This window comes from Panthera onca, chromosome B1, assembly GCF_046562875.1.
Source record: "Panthera onca isolate mPanOnc1 chromosome B1, mPanOnc1 haplotype 2, whole genome shotgun sequence".
Classification (NCBI taxonomy): domain Eukaryota; kingdom Metazoa; phylum Chordata; class Mammalia; order Carnivora; family Felidae; genus Panthera; species Panthera onca.
This window is the reverse complement of record NC_138342.1, coordinates 2,182,322-2,205,355: the sequence shown is the minus strand read 5'-3', so window position 1 is coordinate 2,205,355 and position 23,034 is coordinate 2,182,322. Positions and strand designations below refer to the sequence as shown.

Below are 23,034 nucleotides of genomic sequence, written 5' to 3'. Positions count from 1 at the left end.
TACAGTCGGTCCATAATACTATATTATAAACTTCAAAATTGCTATGAGACCAGATCTTAACTGTTCTCAACACAGAAAAGGAACAATAATTATGTGACTTGATAAAGGTATTAGCTGACACCAATCATATTGCAATATATAAACGTATCAAACCATCGTGCTATACTTCAAACTTACAGTGTCGTAGGTCAATTATGTCTCAATTAAAAGAAAAAAATAAGTTCATGTACCATTTCCAACCATGCTTAAAAGTTCTCCAATAACTAAATCGAATACTGATTTTTAATAATTTAATAAAACAGATATAGGGCTAATGAGGTTATAGGTTCCTTCTTGAGAGAGGTTTAGAAATGTCTTTTAAGAAACCTGTCCGTTTCACCTAAATTGTCCAGTTTACCGGCATAAAGTTGTTCCCAATCCTCCCGTCTAATCCTCTTAATATCTATAGAACCCACACGAAAATCATCTCCCTCACCCCAGGTACTGGTCATTTGTGACTGCACTCTTTCTTACCTGGCCAGTCAGTCTGATTAATCTCACCGACATTCTCAAAGAACTCACTTCAGGTTTGTTTGAGTTACTGCAGACTTCTCTGTTTTCGATTTTACTAACTTCTGCTCTTATCTTTATATCCATTGTTCTGATAAATTTGGGTTTCACGTGCTCTTGTTTTTCAAGTTTCCTGACATGAGAGCTGAGGGCATTGATCTGAGACCTTTCTCTTTTTTCCAAAATCGGCATTGAGCTATAAATTTCCCTTGGATATGTCATAGCGGCATACCGCAACTTTTGAAATCTTTTGTTTTTATTTTCATCAATTCAAAATACTTTCAAATTTCCCCTTTGACGTTCTCTTTGACCCATGGGTGGAAATACGTTACCTGTTTTCCAGACTATCTTTCTGGAACAGATTCCAACTTAATCCTATTGAGGTCAAAGAGCATACTTGTATGAATCCTTTTAAAGACTTTTTTTTTTAATATTTACTCATTTTTGAGAGAGTGTGAGGAGGGAGGGACAGAGAGAGAGGGGCCAGAGGATCAGAAGCGGGTTCTGCACTGACAGCAGCAGTGAGCCCAATGTAAAACTCAAACTCGCGAACCACAAGATCACGACCTGAGCCCAAGTCGGACGCTCACATAACTGAGTCCCTCAGGCTTATTTTATGGCCCAGCATGTGGCCTGTATGGGCAAACGTCCTGTGAGCACTAGAGAGGAATGTGTCTTCTGTTGTTCCAGGTGGGGTGTCTATAAATGCCAATCAGGCCCATAAGGGTGGATAGTATCGTTCAAGTCTTCTAGATCCAGATTTTATGTCTACGTGCTCAAAGAGTTTTTAAGAGAAGCTCCTGGAACCTGACTATAATTGTGGATTTGTCTACTTCCCCTTGCAGTTCGATCAGGTTTTGCTTCATGTATTCTGGACATAAACGGTTAGGATTGTTATGCTCCCTTGATGAACTGATGCCTTCATCATTATAAAATGACCACTCTATTTCTGGTAATAGCTTTTGCTGAGAAATCCACTGTCTGACATGAACATAAGCAAAAGCAACCCAGCTTTCATCTTATCAGAGTGTTAGTATGGTGAGTGAGCCCTTCCATGCTGTTACTTCTAAGCTATTTGCACCTCATGTTTAAAACGGTTTATCGTGCGCAGGTTACACAGGGTCTTGGTTTTTCATTGGATCTGAAAAGCCTGCCTCTTACGTTTAATGTCGTTACTGATGGAACTAGATTTAAATCTACCATCACACCAGTTCTTTCCTACTTACCCCAGATGCTCTTTATTTGCCTTTTTCTCTATTTCTGCTTTCTTCGGGGTCGAGTATTTTTAGGATGGCATTTTATCTTTTTTGGTTTATTAGCCGTAACTCTTTGTTGTGCTTTTAATTGTTACCTGGTTTATAGTATACATCTCTAATTGATCCCAGCCTGCCTTAGTGACATGACAGCACTTCACACACAGCACAGAAACTCACAACAGTACTCGATTTGTTCCCTGTGGCTGCTGTAACAAACTGCTAGACGCTGGGTGGCTTAACACCATAGACGTTTACCGTGTCAGAGTTACGGAGGCCAGGAGTCCGGAATCAGCATCGCTGGGCCGAAATGAGGGTATTGGCAGTGCCTGTGTCCCCTCCAGAGGCTCCAAAGGACTCCTTGCCTCTTCCAGGTCTGGTGGCGCCAGTATCCCTCGGCCTGTGGCCACCTCCCTCTGATCTGCAAGCCCGTCCCTGTTCGAGCTTCACACCGCCTTGCGCGTATGTGTGTGTGCGTGCGTGTGATCTCCCTCTGCCTCCTTTTCACAAGGATACGTGTGGCTACATTTACGGTCCCCCTGGACAACCCAGGATAATCTCTCCATCTCACAATCCTTAACTTAACCAAATCTTTGAAGACTCTTTCCCTAGAGGTACACTCACACGGGATTCCAGGGAGTGAGACCTGTTAAATTTGGGGGGCAGAGGCATGACTCTGCCTACCACAAACTACTGCCAGCCTTTATTCTGGTGTTGCCCCACATTTTACTTCTACATGTCGTAAGGCCCAAAGTACACGGTTATCATTTTTGCTGTAAGCGATCAATTAACTTTTAAAGAGATGACAAACGAGGGCAGAAAGTCTTCTATCCAAGCACCATAGTTACCGTTTGCCTGCTCTTTAATTCTCTGTGTGGATCCAGATCTCTCTCTGATCTTATTTTCCTTTCCTCCTACCTGAAACACCGTCTTTAATATTTCTTAAAGTCCTGGCTGGACATAAATTATTTCAGCTTTTCTGTGTCTGAAAAAGTTTTTACTTCACCTTTGTTTTGAGACAGATTTATTTACTGGCCGTGCAGTTCCGGGGGTTTTCCTTCCTCTACAAATGATGTCCTGCTGACTTCTGACATGCATTTTCTAGCAACAAATCTGCTGTCACTCTTTGTGCAATTTAGCTCTTTTTAATGTCTTGTCTCTACTTAACACATTCCATCTTTTCTCTAGCTTCTTGAGTACATAAAATAGTTGAGTACCTGTTTTCATGATTTTGTACAATTTTACCATCTGTGCAATTTCTGAATCAGTTTCAAGGGACCACTACGAATTTTATTTTCCTGTTTCTTTGCACTCCTGAAATGTTTTAAGCTTTTCCAGGCAGGACCAGAATAACATGCCAGTCGAGGGCTAAGTTAACCCTGTCACCAGAGCACGCCCTTCTGCACACTCCAGCCATGGCCCACGAAGGACACCTGTCTGCTCGGGCTGGAGTCAACGGGAGCTCTTCCCGCATTAGGGGGGGTTTCGGCAAGCGTCCCTTCGGGTCCTTTCGGGAGGCCACATCCCAGCACGTCTCATGAGCACGTGCACATCAACAGGCAGCACGTTGAAGACTCAGGGACGTCTCCTCCCACAGGTTCCAGAGAACATTCTGGGGAGTTCTCTCTTCTCCACCATTCTCACTAACTGGCCTCAGCGAGCAGCTCCGTCTGCTCAACTCAGCAAACCACGGGCCCTGCCTGGGCCTCCCTCCCAGCGTTACTCCCTCCAGACAGGAAGCGGGAAGCCATACGGCTCCCACACTCCTTTCCCATTTGTCAAGGGCTGCTGTTGCTCTTTGCCTGATGTCCTGAAAACCACTGTCACACAGATTTTGTCCATTACCATTTGTCTGAGACAGGAAGTAAATCCTGCCTTTGGCATTAACCTTACTCAGCCAGAGCAAATATCTTCCTTGATATATTAAACTTAATTTGTTAATACAGTGTTAATAAATTTTCTGGTCACAATACACATATCTAACAATCACCTTTTACAAAGTTAACAAACATTCCCTTCTATAAACGTATCTTCGTTTTCGGGGTGCCTGGGTGGCTCAGTCGGTTGAGTGTCTGACTTCGGCTCAGGTCTCACGGTCTGTGGGTTCGAGCTCCACATCGGGCTCTGTGCTGACAGCTCAGAGCCTGGAGCCCGCTTCAGATTCTGTGTCTCCCTGTCTCTCTGCCCCTCCCCCACTCATGCTCTATCTCTCTCTCTGTCAAAAATAAACAAACATTAAAAAAAAAAATTTAAATGTATCTTCGTTTTTCAATTCCCCTACTAGTCATTAAGTCGTTCAGATGACCTTTAATGTTCTAATGCGATGAACAGCACTGCACCAATGTCGCCACACACTTTCCCGCGGATAAAGTCTCAGGTGAAACTGCCACACAGAGGAGTCTAAGGCTCGACATGCTGCCTTTTAGGAAGGTTGTATCACCTCTGACAAAAATCCTGAGTATTTCCTAATGTTTGTCAATTTGACAGATGGCAGCTGTTCTTATTTTTGTTTTTGTTTCCTTCTACTGATGACTAGTAAATAAATGTGAGTATCTTTCCACAGGAAACACAAAGAGTCAGCTCTCGGGTTCACTGGCCCAGTTGTATTTCTTATTTTCTGAACTACTCAGTCATGTTCTTTGCCTATTTTCCCATTAGGCTGATAGTCTGCTTCTTAATGATTTATAATTGCTCTTTAACAACTATTAAACCTTTGCTATATATGCTGTCAACATTTCCCCCAAGTTGAATTTACTTTCAAGCTTTTTTAAGGTGGATTCTGACACATCGAACTATATTCCAGTCAAAACAAGTTTTTCCCGGGGCGCCTGGGTGGCTCAGTCGGTTAAGCGGCCGACTTCGGCTCAGGTCATGATTTCGCAGTCTGTGAGTTTGAGCCCCGTGTCGGGCTCTGTGCTGACAGCTCAGAGCCTGGAGCCTGTTTCAGATTCTGTGTCTCCCTCTCTCTGACCCTCCCCCGTTCATGCTCTGTCTCAAAAATAAATAAACGTTAAAAAAAAAAAACCAAGTTTTTCCCTTATATCGTTAGCTTTCTTCCACCTAAGATTAAATATTATTTTTGAAATAATAATTCCATTTTTTAAAACATGATTTTTTTTTATTTTAGATTTTAAAATTTTTAGATTTGGATTTTAAAATCTAAATTTTTTTCTTTTTATTTTTTGATGTTTATTTTTGAAAGAGACAGCACAAGCAAGGGAGGGGCAGAGACAGAGAGAGGGAGACACAGAATCTGAAACAGACTCTAGGCTCTGAACTGTCAGCACAGAGCCCAATGCAGGGTTCGAACCCATGAACTGTGAGATCATGACCTGAGCTGAAGCTGGATGCTTAACAGACTGAGCCACCCAGGCACCCCTAAAATTTTTTTTTTAATCTGCGCTGCCAGCACTGAGCCTGATGTGGGACTCGAACTCACGAAGCCACGAGACCACGACCTGAGCGAAAACCAACAGACGAACACTTAACCGACTGAGCCACCCAGGTATCCCAATAATTTCTTTTCTTTTACTTTTAAGTAATCTGACATTTATGTTTGTCTGCAATATGAGATACAGATATAATTTTTCTCTAGTCATTTGGTTCAATAATCCATCATTTCCCCGCTGATACAAAATGTTATCTTTATCATAAATTCACACACAGAGATGCATACATATACTCTCCTAACTTCCGATCCTATACCTTCTTTAATGTCTAACTATCTCAATATTGTGTACACCATCTCTCACCATACTGCTGATGTTTTCAGCTTTTCTTTACAACATTCGTGTATTTATTCTTACAGGTGAACAAGTTAAAAAAAATACCCTTACTAGAACTCTAGTCAAGACTATCGTAAATTTAGAGATTACCTTAGAGAAAATTCAGCTTTACGATAAAAAATCTTCCATTTAGGAAAAGAAGTAGTCACCTATACCTTTCAAGAATGTCAACAGCAGTCTTTACATATTTTCTGCATGTTTCTTCTCAATTCCTTGAAGTTTTATATGTTGGTGCTACTGTGAGTTGGATCTCGAACCGTGACATTTTCTGAGTTATGCTAATACACGGGAAACCGATGGATTTCTGTATACGTATTTTTACCCAGACACTTTGTCAAAGTACACGTGCTTAGATAAGGGTTCCTAGGTATTTCCGAGAGGATACTTGTTAAAAACAAATCACTAGACTACATCCAAACAGAAAATATAAGTGTGTTTGGAAAAGAGGGCAGTGAAGGATCTTCACTACTGTATTTTTGACAAATTTCCTGGAAGACCTTGATGCTCACACGTATTTAGGAACCAGTAGGTTAGACCACCAAATTGAGAGCTGAAGTAGACTAACAGTTACATATCCATGAAGTTTTAGATGACTTCCCCCATTAAAAACTCCAGAAGCTACCACTAAAATAACCACACCGGAGACAAGTATATCACAGAAGCTCAGAAATATACCAAAATTTAGTTATACTCAAGGAGAGATCACAGGAAATACCAGCTATCAAGATTTCATTAAACATTCAGTATGCATTTTCTACACGTAGGATACCTACTTAGGTTCTACACTCTCCACAAAGTATGGAAAGTATCTTAAAACAAATGTGTTCTTTGATCTGATGAAACCAAAGATGACCTCTCTGGATCCATAATTATCCTATCAACATGTTCTTCTGTAGAACAAGGAGTATTACTATCAGCATTACTCCATAAAAACAGAAGAAATGCACTAATGTGAAAACCATCAGCAGCTATTATTTTGATTTAAGATGGCAAATTGAACCACAAATCACTCCTAAGATATCCCAACGCGCTTTACTAACATGCAAATCTAAGCCAACATTCCATCAATTCCACCGAGAATGATCAAAAGAAACAATAAATATAAAAGAAGCTCTCACACTGGAGGAGAGCTTGTCTTCTGGATCCACAAGCTTCCACAGTGAAACGTTCCTTGAGGCCCGGACGCCGCAGGCCAGGTGAGCAAGACTGCGCTACAGCAGCAGGGCGCAAATGTCTGTCAAGGGTCTGAAGTCGTGTCACATGAAAGCACTGACACTTCACAGCTTTGGACAAAACCCATCACAACCGTACAGCACTCTCGTGCCCATGCAGCTAACGAACACACATACACAGTGTCACCCGATCCCACAAGAACCCTAAAACTCAGGACCTCCAGTTCACAAATGCAGCAACAGAGACTCAAAGAAGTAAAATTTATCCAAAATCACCTGGCTTATAAGGAGTATACATGGAATTCAAACGTTTATTTCCCTACGTGTATCATAGCGTTGTTTTCTACGATAGCATGCAAACTTAGAATTTTTATTTTCAGCACATACTCTCATTTGTTATTTCATCTGCTTCCCACATCGCTACAAATTAGAAAGAGAAATCATCCACATTTCCCAAACAATGGGATGAGTTCAGCTAAAATGAAATATTGTATGTGAAATCACTTTGAAAACATAAAACACAAATCCAAGTGCCGTTACAAATAAGTGAATCACTAAGCTTCTGTCAGTACTAAAATCAAGAGTATTTTTCTAACAGATTATAGACAGCTCTGCCCGGCTTCCAAGGAGGAGGATAACAACTATTTGCTCCATGGGAAAGAAAAGCTAGAAGTATTTCACACCCATCCAGTCAGGTAAGAGAATTCAGAAATCTCAGGTACCTCTGTCTCCTGCTCAGCCATTAGAAATGGGCCTGAAATATTTACTATCCACAGCCACTGGGAACAGCATTTAGAAAGACAGACAGCCAAAAGCAAAGAGAATGAGGAGACGTGGCACAGCCACAAAAGCAGATGCCACTGGTCTGCCCCAGAAGAAAGATGGAGCAAGGGAAATCGACTTATAGTCAACCGCCCGCAACCCCGCCGACCCCAAAGCACAGATGAGCGGGCAGCCACCACTGGGACCAGCAGCCACAGGGCGCCAGTGACAAGCAAACAGAAGACACGTAACTGGACAGCCTCCTGTTGTTCCGGTCGCTGCGATAATGTAAAAATACCAAACAAAAGATAATTTTTAAATGATTACAGTTACAAGAGTGCTAATTAAATATAAACGTGGTGCTCAATTATCATAATGGTTACAACTGTCGTACATAAGATTACAAACAGAAAACACTACTCATTATAGCATCCGGATAGCCTTGCTATATAGCCAGAAATGTGGGAAGAGAGGCCTTTAAATGTTTTAAGACAACTGAAGAGACAAGTATTCTAGCCCGTTAAGAATGAAAATCTACAGTTTTAATTTTTACTAGAAAGTTCAAAGTGCAATTACCTGAGTGACTGTGCCACTATGTTCTCACATATCGTCAGACAGTGATTCACACGGTCTTTCTTGGTGGCTGAGAGTTCTTTCTTTCTAAAAGAAAAAAAAAAGGAAAAGAAGTGAACATGTGTTAAAGTATCCATTCCATTTATTTCTACACATCATTCATTCAATCCATAAGCACTTCTGGACTACTAGGAATAAACCATATGCCCATGCCGGTGGGCAGGGTGGAGTCAGCACGGGGAGGCACGGACAAGTTCGACCAAAGGCTTCCTAAACTATGTGGCACAGAAAAGTCAGGAGCTGTTACTGGTGCACCTATTTTCCCCATGTGAGAGGAAGTGCAGTGCAGTGACTCACCCAAGGTAATCACACCGATGGTGGGCCTGCAATTCAATGAAATGCAGTACCAAACCTACTCTTCAGACCAAGCTGCCTCCACTGCTCAAAATCACACTGTTCACTGCCTGCAGACCTCATGCTCTCTACTAGGTATGAAATAAGGTACAGGGGGGCGCCTGGGGGGCTCAGTCAGTTAAGCATCCAACTTCAGCTCAGGCCACGATCTCACAGTCTGTGAGCTCAAGTCCCGCATCAGGCTCTGTGCCAACAGCTCAGAGCCTGGAACCTGTTTCAGATTCTGTGTCTCCCTCTCTCTGCTCCCTCCCCGCCCGTGCTCTGTCTCTGTCTCTCAAAAATAAGTAAACATTAAAAAAAAAAATTTTAAGTAAGGTATAGACAGTGACTAACTGCTTCTACCTCCCCAAACAGCTAGAAATAAGCCTCTGGCCTCAAAGCCCTTCCTGAAGCTTCCCATGAAGACTTCTGGAGCCAACACAAGGAGACAAACAGCCTGGTCAAGACCAAAGTGAAGGCACTTGCTTCCACCCAAACCTACAGCTTCAGATGCCTTCAAGGTATGTACCTGCAACATAAGGTACAGACAGATGATCCAAAGAGGAAGACAAAAATTAAACCAGGCTTAAGAGCTACATTCAGAGAAGAATTTGAGTGTGGCTACCAGTACATGGCACTAACTAAAAATACACCTAAACCAGAAGACTACTAGTTTTTGAGGAAATTATATTACCAAGGGGGGGTGGGGGGGGGGGGGCGAATCTAACCTACGAACACCTGTGACTATTTAATCCCCAATGCAGCCCTCAGACTCCAAAAAGTGCACCTGAAGGGACAGGCTATTACAAATTGTACAAATCCAATGAAGGCAAAGCCTCCAAAAGGCACTTCAGGGCCAAGGAAGAGCCTCGGAAGCAGGAAGCCAGTAGCCAAAAGGAAGAAGAGAGAGGGGTTCCAAACAGGAAAAGAATCAGAGCCTGAGAGAGAAGCCTAGCTCAAGGCTAGCAAGGAGGGGGCTTCCCGATGACTGGCCAACCAGAGTCCATCGTTACAGGACTGGTGAACGTGTGTTTCCTACTGGTCTCTCTCCTAAATGAGTTGTTTACCGACGACTTAATATTGCAGACTGCTGGCTCGGCATCCACCCAAACACCATCCTTTCTCCTTGGACACACACCCCCAGTGAGAAGTTGCACTGCCTAGCCTCCCTGCAGCAAGGGACGGGCAGGCACACTTAGTTCTCACAGACAAAATGGGAATGGGAGTGATAACGTGGAGCATGTGCCTCACTGGCTGACCCTGCGGTGTCCCCTTCTACTTCCCTCCAATTGGATTTAAATTTTTTTTTTTTTTAACGTTTATTTATTTTTGAGACAGAGACAGAGCATGAACGGGGGAGGGTCAGAGCGAGAGGGAGACACAGAATCGGAAGCAGGCTCCAGGCTCCGAGCCATCAGCCCAGAGCCCGACGCGGGGCTCGAACTCACGGACCGTGAGATCGTGACCTGAGCTGAAGTCGGACACTTAACCGACTGAGCCACCCAGGCGCCCCTACTTCCCTCCAATTGGAACAAACATGCCTAACACCCAGTTTTTGATTACACGGAGAAAGACAAGATGGCAGAAAAACAGCATGGAAGGAGCCTGGGTCCCTAAGTGGCCACGAGGAACAGAGGGTTCTCACCTCCCACCCTCAGGAGCCACCCACTTCAAAGCACTATGATGGAAACAACCCAAATATCCTTCACCTGGTGGACGAACAACCGCCACAGACACTGGACTACTGCTTGGCAGCAGAAAGGAGCAAACCACTAACATACACGAGAGTGAATCTCGATGCACCAGGTTCAAGACCACAAAGTGGGGAATTCCATATATAGGATGTTCAGGAAGAGACAAAACTACAGGAACAGAAAGTGACCAGTAATTTACAGGGGCTGGGAGAAGACTTGGCAGCAAAGGGCAAGAGGAAGCTTGAAGAGTGATGAAGCTGTTCTAAACCTCCAGCGTGGGAGCAGTTACAGGGCTTTATGCACAAAACTCTACACTAAACAGGGCACGTTCGGCTATTTGTAAATCACACCTCGAGTTAAAGAAGAAAAGAGAGAGTGCATTGAGAATTAAGATGTTCTCTTCCTTAACCCCCAGGTTAAAGTCGCCATTACAACAGCTTAGAGTTTACCCAGTTTAAGACCACCATCAAGAAAATTAAAGAATATTGACTATTTTAAGTGAGCATTTAGGAAGCAAACAAACTCACCTACCCATTACCTTTTGATTTCCAGAGTGAAAATCTGTCCAAGGCCTTAAATGAACTGAATTCACACACCAAGGTACCAAAAAAGAGTCAAAAAAAACAATAACAAAAAAAGTCAACAGCTTCCCAGTAATTAAACACATGCCTGATGGAGAACTGGCAAGGTCCACGCAACATTTATCTTTTCAGAAGTGACAGATACAAATATTAGTCTTAAAAAGAACTTTGTCTCCCTCCTCAAATATGGGATAAGCCAAAAGAATCCAGTGAGCAGTACACAACACAGTTGTCAAGGCCTGCACCTTATTTCATGGAGACCTACACGGCTGTCCCCCCCCCCCCCCACCTTGCCAGAACTTAAGCAAACGTCTATAAAATGAACAAAATGTCTAAGACAGAATATGGATCTCAGCCAGCAAAATAAAAATGCATTTTTCTGTGGTCTATTTCAGTCTAGCTGCTCTTGTGGAGCTCCTTGTGGGGCAAGCCTGTCTTATTCGCCCCGGGCTCCGTCCCCAGGCCCTGCCAGCCAGCACCTCCACCGCACTCCTTGATCACAACCCCTCCTGCAACTATCTCCCTGGGACGACAGACTAAGAGCAAGGACCATATTGTAAAAAAGCTGATAAAGGAATGGATGAACCAACATTTTCTGTGGAAGATTAAGTAAAATACACGTTAAAACAGACTCAAAAGTTCTGGAGTCAGTCTTAACAGATTCCGAAGACTGATAATTCCGAAGTTAGATTCAGAAGATAAATGATAATTACTTTAAACCCAAGTTTCTAGACCCAAAAGATGAAAAAGAAACAGAAACAGCAAAGCTTAAAAAAAAAAATTTAATAAATTAAAAAAAAAAAAAAAAAAAGCCACATCCTCAAACTCAAACCCTGTGTGGACCAGAAGCTGGAGCCGGTGGAGTCCCTCTGGCTATAATCAAGATAATCAATCACAGGCCTTTTAACGAGATCTCCAATGATTCTCACTATGCAAAAGAGGACAGTATACTTTCTATCTTGGTCAGCTTAACGAGAAAGCACAATTTTAAGTTTCTCTTCTTACCTTATCCACAACCACTTCCTAGCAATGATAAAATTTTAAACTTTTCCACACTCAATAATCACAAAATTCTGCAGGTAGACAAAGTCTTCAATGGTTGCTAAACAATAATTAGGAAGTACTTATTTTGTGTGAGAAGCATAAAAAAACCATCTGATCGCTACCAAATATTTTAATTTTGCTCTATTTTTCTTAAATCCATTGTTATTGCTAACATGGCTAAACATGTGTGAAACTAACACATTATCATTAAAGAACCACACAATTTCACTACATCCGAGTCAAACCCTAAACACCTGCAAGTGTAACCAAAATCCTGTAAAAAGTACCTCCTCTTTCATCACACTGAAGAATACCCACATTTTAAAGCGTGAGGATCAGACTTTACCCTCAGACACCCCAGCAAAGAGACATTAACCAAAAATATGAGAAAACGAAGAAAACAATTCTTCCAATATGACCCACTGAAAGCTGTCAGGCCACCAATGCAATGAGGAAGCAGAACGAGCCACTAAGCACTTGGTGCTTAAAACTTCCAAACTGGGGTTCACCAGCCCGTTAGAGCGCGGCCTCAGGCTCCTTTCCAACCTTTCCTCAGCCAAGCTCCTCAACCTTCAGGGAACTCTGGCCACTCCAAATAACTCCGTTGTTTTGGGCATACATCTTCAAACTCAATTCTTGTATGGTCTGTGGCTCCTGCTTGAAACATCCACTTCCTACCTTATTTTGCCCAGTAAGCTAATTTGGAAATTGAAGAAAATTACAGCTGCTTCATCCCCCCACGGAATTTAACTCGCTTGATGAACTGGCACGTCAGACTGACTTGTTCTACAGGAAAAGCAAGGATGGAAATTAAGGTGGAAATGGAGCCGCCTTGCTCTGGGCAGGAACTGGGTGAACAGGGTAAGCAGTCCTGGCTCTTCCAACTTCGGTAAACGCAATCATCTTCACTTCACCTTCCATAATGCGAGCAAACTTCGGTCAGCCCTTCCTACCACTTACCCAAGCGTTCTGCACATAAACACATTTGCAAGGAGTCGCACGGAAAAGGCAAGGACGCTACGGCACAGCACAACCATGTTAAAACAACTATCAAAGAATTCTAAAACTGGGAATCTGAGCCCTCATCTAAATTCTTATTTTTAGTATCATGTTATTCTAAGACTATGCTTGAAAAATACGATTCCATGGGGCGCCTGGGTGGCTCAGTCGGTTAAGCATCCGACTTCAGCTCAGGTCTTGATTTCGTGATCCGAGGGCTCAAGTCCCGTGTCAGGATCCGTGCTCACACTCGGAGCCTGGAACCTGCTTCGGATTCTGTGTCTCCCTTCCTCTCTGCCCCTCCCCTGCTCACGCTCTCTCTCTGTGTCTGTTAAAAATGAATAAACATTAAAAACATTAAAGAAAAAAGAAAAATGTGATTCCAGGTTGAGGGCTGGCGAGGGAAAGGCCCAGACTACACACAGAACTGAAAAACGTTGCTCATCTTGCCCTCATCCTGCCCTTTGTACTCACTTTCCGAGCAGTGCCCACACACCCCAGCTGGCAAGTGGGACTGAGGCCTCCCGACTCCCCAGCGGCTGCCGCTTCACTCTAACATGAGTGCTCCTACAACATTAGAGCCCTTTCAGAGAGATTTTAAGAAGAAATGGGAGGGGCACCTGGGTGGCTCAGTCGGTTAAGCGTCCGACTTCGGCTCAGGTCATGATCTCGCAGTTTGTGGGTTCAAGCCCCACGTCGGGCTCTGTGCTGACGGCTCGGAGCCTGGAGCCTGCTTCGGATTCTGTGTCTCCCTCTCTCCCTGCCCCACTCATGCTCTGTCTCTCTCTGTCTCTCAAAGATGAATAAACGTTAAAAAAAAAATTTTTTTTTTAAAAAAAGAAGGAATGGGACACCAGAAGTCATTTTAGAATTATGTGTCATACATAATTTAAAAATAAAAGCGCTATTTGATTAGGGGAACCAAGGACTACGATTTCCCCAATCGACAACAAAGTCTTTCTTACTGGTGATCTAACTGCATACAGCAACAATCACTAACTGAAAAAGGTGCGTTTCAAAAAACCAACCTGTTAAGCTAAATGACAAAAGCCTTTTATTCACTTGTGTGTGTGTGTGTTGTTGTCTACAATTTCATCAGAGGTGTTAAGTTTGTGGATCCACCACAGTCCAGACACAGAACACTTCCCTCACCACAACGGTCCCTCTTAGAGCCACACCCACCACACGCTCCCTAACCCTGGTGACCACTCATCTAGTCTCTACGCCTAAAACTGTGTCCTTTCAAAAATGTTATACAAAAAGCATTACAGAGTATGTGGCCTTTTAGGATTGGCTGTTCTCACGGGCATGATTTCCTTAGGAGTGACATAAGCTGTGACAGGTATCAGGGTTTATTCCGCTTTACGGCCGAGTAGTTTCACCACTCACCTGCTGAAAGGCACCCACGCTGATTCCAGATTCTGCCATTACGAGTAAAGCTACTACAAACGCTGTGTACAAGTTCTTGTGGGAACACAATTTTTCACTTCTCTGGGATAAATGCCCAGGAAAACAACTGCCGGGTCAAACAGTAATTGTATGTTCGGTTTTACCAGAGACTGCCAAACCGTTTTCCAGAGTCGCCGTACCGTTTTCTACGCCCACGAGCAATGATTACGCGGCCGAGACCAGCACTGCGTGCTGTCGAAGTGACCTTTTAGAAACATGAATCAGATCACTTGTTTTACCACACAAGCGTGCATCTGGCCAGAGTGAGCTTCGAAGCCCTTACTCCGGTGCACAAGGCCCCATCTGGCTGCCCCTCACCACCTCTCTTCTCCCCCGCCCCCAACTTCCTCTCCTATTTCTGCCCTTCATTTTGCTTCAGCCACCAGCCTCCTTACTACTCCTCAAATACAGAACGCGCAGCTACTTTTCTGTTCCCTCCACCTGGATCTCTCTTCCAGATATCCAGATGCTTGCTCCCTCCATTGTGCCCCAGCATCGCCTTCTCAGCGCACTTTATACCCTAAATAAAACTGCACACCCCTGCTCCCCCTTATTCTTTGTATATTTGTTTCTCCCCATAGTATTCATCACCATTGGTCTTGCTCACTGCTATAACCCCAGGGCCCAGGACTGAGCCTGGCACAAAACTGGCCCTTGGTTGAAAGGGCTCCTTCCAGTCACCTAGTCCAAGCTCCACTTTAGTCCTCATTCCCAGTAACTGGGAGCTCTCCATGCCCCCTGAAGCTCACGTGTCAAGGTGGCAACCCACTCTGCAGCCACACAAATGCCCAATGGCCCTGGGGCAGAGAAGTGATACTCCTCAGCTACACCTGGACAAAGCAGCCCAAATCTTCCCTCCCAAATGCTGGCGGCATTGTTAGCAACAGAGCCTGACCATCTACGGTGGGGCTTTTTAAGATTTAACATGAACAGATTGCTCACAGAACTTGTCAAAATGCAGACTCTAGGGGCGCCTGGGTGGCTCAGTCGGTTAAGCATCCAATGAGCCCTGCGTGGGGCTGTGCTGACAAGCTCAGAGCCTGGAGCCTGCTTCGGATTCTGTGTCTCCCTCTCTCTCTGCCCCTCCCCTGCTGTGCTCTGTCTCTCTCTCTCAGAAATAAACATTAAAAAAAAAAAAAAAAAAAAAAAAAAGGTTTTTTTAATAAACAATAAATAGGGGCACCTGGGTGGCTCAGTCAGTTGAGTGTCCGACTTCGGCTCAGATCATGATCTCACGGCTGGTGAGTTCAGGCCCCACGTCAGGCTCTGTGGTGAACAGCTCAGAGCCTGGAGTCTGCTTTGGATTCTGTGTCCCTCTCTCGCTCTGCCCCTCCCTCGCTCATGCTGTGACTGTCTCTCGAGAATAAATAAAACATTAAAATAAATAAGTAAAGAAGTAAAGAAAGAAAGGAAGAAAGAAAACATTTAAAAAAATTTTTAATGCAGACTCTGATTCAGTAGACTTCAGGTGCAGAAAAGATTGCACACTCCTTATAAGCTCCAAGTGATGCAAACTGCTGGCCCTAAAGACACTGCACTTCAAGCAGCAAGGACCTATGGCAGACCACGTCTCTAACACATATTCCAGCACCCGAGCTGATTCAATTCAACGCAACATTAAACAGGGTCTTATACTGTGTTTTATTTCTCCTTCTCGTCTGAGTAAGACTAAATGTCCTGACGGTGGGCCCATTCCAAGGTAGTTTACCAAGCGGCTGGCTCCCTTTCGGGAGCTACAGGTAACAGGGGTCGGGACTCTCTCAGGTGGACAGAATTCATCAGCGGGCCATTTGAAACCAGGACAATGTGAAACCTTTGCCTCGAAGTTCCAAAAGTCCTTTTTTAAAAAGAAATTCGTGTCAGTGTACGAACTGTCACTGAATTATACACTTTAAAATGGTTAATTTTGGGGTGCCTGGGTGGTTCAGTCGGTTAAGTGTCCAACTCTTGGTTTCAGCTCTGGGAATGATCTCACGGTTTGTGAGTTCAAGCCCTGCATGGGGCTGTGCACAGACAGCACGGAGCCTGCTGGGGGTTTCTTTCTCCCTCTTTCTCTGCCCCTCCCCGACTTACACATTCGCACTGCCTCCCTTCCCCGTCCCCTCAAAAAAATAAACATTAAAAAATAAAATAAAATGGTTAATATTATGTTATGTGAATTTCACCTCCAAGTAAATAAACAAGAAATTCCACAATATTATACAGCAATCAGTAAGAATTTTATGCACTACTATGGAACAATGTCTATGAAAAATACAGGGTGATCTCAATCATGAGAACAAAAACAGGGACACATTTAAATGCTTGAATATGCATTAAAAAAATCAGAGAAAACGACAAAAGACATTTAATAATTGTTATTTTTAGGGAAGGAGACTAAGGACAGACTAGGAGGAGGGCTTTGTTTTTCATCTTCTGAGCCGTCTGAAGATGTTTTACGATGTGTATGTGTAACTTTTATAATTTTTTAAACTAGTTAATAGAAAGGAACCAGAAAAGAAATGGTTCACAAAAGTGGTCCCATCCTATTTAATCTAGGGGTAAGCAAACTACAGCCTGCATGTTTTGGGCCAGTCTCTGAGCTAAGAAATGTTTTCACATTTTTAAATGGTTGATTAAAAAAAAAAAAAAAAAAAAAAAATCAAACAATAATATTTCATGACATGTGAAAATTATATGAAATTCAAATTTCAATGTCATCAATAAAATTTTATTGGGACACAGCCACACTCCTTCATCTACATGTTACCCCTGGCTGCTTTTATTTTACAAAGGCAGAGTTGAATAGTTGCAACAGAGACATGGTGCCCACAAAGCCTAAAAATGGCCGACTATCTGACCGTTTACAGAATAAGTTTGCCAATGGTCACAGATTGGAAGACTCAATATTGTTAAGGCGCCAATACTCCCCAAATTGATCTACAGATTCAATGCAATCCCCATCAGAATCCTAGCTGGTCTCTCTGTAGAAACTGACAATCTGATCTTACAATTCATACAGAAATGCATGGGGTCCAGAGTAGCCAAAACTATCTTAAAAAAGAACAAAGTTGGAGGACTCAAATTTCGTGGTTTGAAATTGCGATAAAAAATACAGTAATCAAGCCTGTATAGAATTGGAAGAGGATATAGACATTTGGACCAATGGAATAAAGCTGAAGGTCCAGAAAAAAATCCATACATTTATGGGCTATTAGTTTTTAACAAGAGTGCCAATACAACTCAATGGGGAAAGAAGAATCTTTTCAATAAACGGTGCTGGGAGCGCTGGAGATCCACATGCGAAAGAACGAAGGTGGACCCTCACCTTACACCATGTATACAAATTAACTCGAAATGGGTCGGACCTAAATGTAAGAGTAAAACTTACAATTCTTAGAAGAAAACATGGGAGTTCTACATCTCTGTGACCCCGAATTAGGCAACAGTTTCAAAGATATGACACCTAAAGCACAGCGACTGAAGACAAAATAGAAAACCGGACTTCATGAAAATGAAAAACTTTTGTGCTTTCAGTTCAAAGGACACTACCAAGAAAATGAAGAGACAATCCACAGAAAGGAGGAATGTTTTCAAAAATCATATATCTGGGGCGCCTGGGTGGCGCAGTCGGTTAAGCGTCCGACTTCAGCCAGGTCACGATCTCGCGGTCCGTGAGTTCGAGCCCCGCATCAGGCTCTGGGCTGATGGCTCGGAGCCTGGAGCCTGTTTCCGATTCTGTGTCTCCCTCTCTCTCTGCCCCTCCCCCGTTCATGCTCTGTCTCTCTCTGTCCCAAAAATAAATAAAAAAACGTTGAAAAAAAAAATAAAAAAAAAAAAAAAAATCATATATCTGATAAGGGTCTAGTGTGCAGAACACACAAAGAACGGTTTCAATTCCACACTAAAAAAGACAAGTCAGCTTTGAAAAACTGGAAAGCACGAGGGCAAGGCCTTACAAACTAAGGACAAGAAAGCGGGGCGCCCGGCTGTCTCGGTCCGTAAGGCGGGCGCCTCTTGATCTTGCGGTCACGAGTTTGAGCCCCATGTTAGGTGCAGAGAGGAAAGAAAGGAAAGGAAAGGCAAGAGGCCAGGTCCCTCATCTTGGTGTTCGGCCCCTCACACAGACTTACTCCTGTCTTACAGTAAGGTCTCGCCTGCAGCAGCAGGAAGCGCCCTGGCTGAGAATGCCAACTACGGCTACGTCACCTCCCGCTTAGCAGAGAGGAACAAGTCCTGCAGGTCCCGCCTTCAAACTTCAGTCGCTGACAACATCCCGACGGAGTCCACCACCCTCTGTCACCTGACCACTCTAACAGCTCCCTAACCGGTGTCCCGCCTCTGCCCGTGCTCCCCGTCACCGTTCTCAGCCAGTGTTCCTCGTAAAATGGAACCAAGATCCGGCCGCCCCTCTAACCAAACCCCGCGATGACTTCCCACCTCACGCAGAAGGAGCGCCAGGGCCCTGGATGCGCCCACCAGGAAGGGCCTAGCGACGCGGTGTGGCGCTCCCTCCACCTCTCCGACCTCGCCCGCTCAGAGTCTCCCTCTCACCAATTCAACCAACCAAACGAAGCCCTCCTCGGTGCTCCTCACACAGGGGGGCCTTGGGACCTGTTCTCCCGCCCGGAGTGCCGCTCCCCCACACACCCTCACGGCCAGACCTTCGACTCTCTTTCACGTGTTTGCTCAAGAGCCACCATCTCAAGGACCTTCCCTGGAAATCCTCGCTAGAATGTCAACACCTTATCGACCCTGACGTCTGCTAGTTCCTTTCCCTGCCTCGCCGTTCCTCCTTCGTTTCTCACTAACATACTTTCTACTTTGCTTATCTATCCCGTTTACTGTCTATGCCCCTCACTGAGATGAAAGCTTCAGAGGGCAGAGCTCTTTACCCGTTGATGTGGACGGCTGTAGCCCTGCAACTGTTACAAGAGGCACCCATCAGTTGTTGAGTAAATACTTATTGACGAATGAATCATTAAAGCTAGGGGGAAACGACAGGAAATCCGAAGGAGAGTAAGAAAGAACCAAAGGCAACTGTCAACTGCCTCAAAATTACAGTTAGGACGGTCCCAACCTCTGGCGCCCCTGCACGCCAGCCTTGCCGAGACCGCAGCCGGTCCCACCCAGAGGCCCTGCATCCCACGTGCTGAGCACAGAGCAGGCACCCGGCTACTTCGGCTGCAGCCCACACACGGCTATGACGCTACGGTTTCACACAACAGAGGAGGAGAACCATAAAAATAGGACAGAGCCTTTCCAAATTGTTTCTGGACAATTCCGGGGAATGGGTTTTTCAGCTGAAGCACCTGAACAGAAATGCCAAGATGCAATTTTGAGTTGACTACTCAAAATTAATGAATACCTGCTTTCTCAACAGCAAATGTCTAAAAAATATGATATTTGTGCATTTTATTTAAAATAACTACAATTAGGGGCGCCTGGGTGGCTCAGTCGGTTAAGCGTCTGACTTCGGCTCAGGTCATGGTCTCATAGTCCGTGAGTTCAAGCCCCACGTCGGGCTCTGTGCTGACAGCTCAGAGCCTGGAGCCTGCTTCGGACTCTGTGTCTCCTTCTCTCTCTGCCCCTCCCCTGCTCATGCTCTGTCTCTCTCTTTCTCAAAAAGAAATAAAAAAAAAAAAACAAAAAATAAAATAAAATAAAATAAAATAACTACAATTAGGCCAATGTAGCTGATTTCAGAGCATGCTAAGGACCTTTAAAAGTTACTGTTCTGAAATGCTTTTGCTTTAACTCATTTAAAACCTATCTTCATATATGCACGGATTGAATCTGTAAGGATACACAAGGAGGAAGTAGAACAGAGCTTGCCTCTGGGCACAGAGTTAGGTGCTCAGGAGAAAGAAAGGAGTGGGAGAGAGACATTTTAATCATTACCTTTTAGTAACTTAAGAATTTGCATCACATGAATGTACTACTTACGTGAAAATAATAGATTACGCTTTGAAAACAAATCAATCACACGTTACCTTAACATAAAGTAATGAGACACCATCTACTTTTGTCAAGCCAGCTCTACAAAGAAATCTCTTTATATCCGTATTTTGAAGTTAAGCAAATTCAGGTTCTGTCAGAGCAGCATGCGAAACAGATGGCATATTTTTAGACAGACCAAGTGTTCGAACAAGCCTACAGACAGTGACAGCACTAAGGTCTCCCTTCCCACCCGAGCCCTGCTTTATGCTTCCTGTTAACAAGAGCCAGGCAGTGTGTGAACTTCCATGGCATCCACCTCCGGGATGAATTGTGATTCTGGAATGAATTACGATTATAAATTAGCTGCTGTAGAAATAAGTCAAATTGTTTTAATTTTTTTTCTCTAAATATCCAAACATAGAGAAATATCCAATATTTGTCTAAATATCCAATATTTCTTCACCTCTTAGAAGAAAAATTAACTTCTCAATTTTTCAAGTGTCTATTTATTTTTGAGAGAGAGAGAGAGAGAGAGAGAACATGCACGGGAGGGGCAGAGAGAGAACCCCAAGCAGGCTCTGTGCTGTCGGTGCAGAGCCCGATGCAGGGCTCCATCCCGCAGGAGATCATGACCTGAGCCAAAATCAAGAGCCTAACAGGCGCCTCTATTTCTAAGTTGTATCCTGACGGATAAGCCAACGTTACTCCGCATCATCCTCACTTTCTAATTAAACGCTCAGGACACGGCAAGGATCACGTCAGCAGCCTCACAAATAAGAAAACCTTACTAAAAATGGATGAGTCGCAACAGAGTGAGTTTCTTAAAGACCGCCTCTCAAAAACTGTCCTCCTCAAATGCCACCTTGTACACATCCAGATGGAAAATAAAAAGCCCTGGAGGGGGAGAAAGGCCTGACCTGCAGCAGGGCGCTCCCAACCCCTGCTGAACTGAGCTCAGGAAGACTTCAAGGGAAAGCGCCCGGGGGGGCTGTCAGAAGGCACGGTCTCTCTCTGTTTCAAAAATTGTCCCGGCACAAGCAACAGAGACCCCCAGCTTTCCGACACTACCAGGTGTCACCAGTGAAGGCGACAGGAGCCGCCCGCGGGGCCCGCAGGCAAGCTGGACCACGACCCCGGGGTAGCGCGCGTCATTCAACCCCCGCAGTTAACCTCTCCCTCGGCAAGGGGCTGCTTTTAGTTCCAACTGAAAGCAGGCGATAAGCCTGTCAACTCTTCCTAATGCTTGGGCCAATTTTCTGATTTCTCACTTCTTCAGAATAACCTTCTGAGCAGCTCACCACCTACTTGGCAAACCCAACTCCAGCGTCTGCAGACGAACTTGGGCTTAGGCCAGCGGCTCTCCTGCCGCTGCTACCGATTCCCGAAGTAACGGAAGTGCCCTGGGAGTGACAGCCTCGGGTCACACAGGCTGTTTCAAGAGCCCCCTGGAAAAGAACCTCCCGCTGGGCCGGGCCCGCACGCCCGCGCCCTCCCGCGCCCTCCCGCGCCCCGCCACCCTAAAGGCATGACGTCATCGCTGTCCCCCCATCACCCCAGCTCCAATGCCTGGCCCGTCGCGAGGTGTCCTGCGCCCCAGCGCTCCTCCCTCTCAGAGAGGAGGAGAGGGAAGGCAAGGGAAGGGAAGTGGCGGCCTCGGCTCTCCCAAGTCCTGCTCACAGCACAGCCCGTCTCTTGCAAATAGAAAGCAGCAAGTTCCTTCCCTAACTTCGCACGCCGGGAAAGGCAGAGGGCCGGGGCCGAGCCCGCGTCGGTGCCTTCGGCGGAGGCCCGTGAGGCCGTGCCTGCCTGCGGAGCGGCGCAGACGCACGCGAGGGGCCCCGGGCAGGGCCCCGGGACGGGGTCTCGCAGCACGAAGGGCGACGATGCGCCCGGAGCTCGGGGGCCGCGGGGCCGGGGGTCTGCAGGGACGCCGCCGCTCCCGGCCGTCGCTGGGCCGGAGCGGCAGCGGGCCCATACTCACGGTCGGTGAAGCGGCTCCTCGGCCACGGCCGGGCCGGGGGGCGGCGGGGGCGGCGGCGGGGGCGGCGGCTGAGGCTGAGGCAGCGGCGGCTGCGCCTGCGGCAGCGGCTGAGGAGGCTGAGGCGGCGGCGGCGGCGGCGGCTGCGGCTGCTGCTGCTGCTGCTGCTGTTGCTGCTGCTGGAAAGACTTGAGGGATTCGAAGGCCTTCATCAGCTTTTCCAGAGTCGCCATGGCGGCCTCCCGCACCGCGGGGACAGCCCCCGGAGCCCTGGAGCCGACTCGCGGCGCCGCTCAGCAGCGCGGCAATGAATGGGGCTCGAGGCCGCAGGCAGGAGCGGAACCGACGCTCCCGGCCATCTTGGAGCCGTCCCGGCAGCCCCCGCGGCCGTACGTCCCGGGACGCCGCGCCGGCGGGGCGGGGCCAGGCCGGGCCAGCGGGATTGACAGCCAATGGCGGCGACCTCTGCCAATGGCCGGCCGAGGCGCCGGCCCGGCCCGGTCCCGCGGGGGTCACCTCTCTGGGCCGCGGCTGAGATCACGGCGCCGCTGAGATCACCGCACCGCCCTCCGGAGGGGGCGGGGCAGAAGGGGAGAGGCGGGGCAAGGGGCGGGAGCGGCGCCGTAGGGGGCGGGACAGAGGGCCGGCGGGGCGGGGCGGGGCGGGGCGGATCGCGGGGGCGGGGGCGGTGGTGGAGAGAGGGGCGGGGAGCGGTGCGGCAGGGGGCGGGACAGAGGGCCGGCGGGGCGGGGCGGGGCGGGGCGGCACCGGGGAGCGCGGCGGAGCGAGCCCGGCGGGCAGGGCAGGGCCGGGTGGGGCAGAGCGGGGCCGCGTCCCAGCCCCTGCGCGTCCGTCCGGGCGGTGGGGAGCACAGGTGCCTCGC

At 46.3% G+C, this 23,034-nt stretch overlaps 1 protein-coding gene across 2 annotated transcripts in view; it reads right to left on the bottom strand.

Moving 5' to 3' along the window:
* Positions 1 to 22,678, bottom strand: part of HTT (huntingtin) — a 149,749-nt gene extending 127,071 nt beyond the window's left edge. For both annotated transcript variants that reach the window (XM_060655518.3, XM_060655519.3), the window contains exons 1-2: positions 22,155 to 22,678; positions 8,098 to 8,181 (exon numbers count right to left, since the gene is read on the bottom strand). In XM_060655518.3, the coding sequence (XP_060511501.2) occupies positions 8,098 to 8,181; positions 22,155 to 22,384 (314 nt within the window). In that variant the 5' untranslated portion in view covers positions 22,385 to 22,678. The remainder of the gene's footprint in view (positions 1 to 8,097; positions 8,182 to 22,154) is intronic.
* Positions 22,679 to 23,034: the final 356 nt, after the last annotated feature.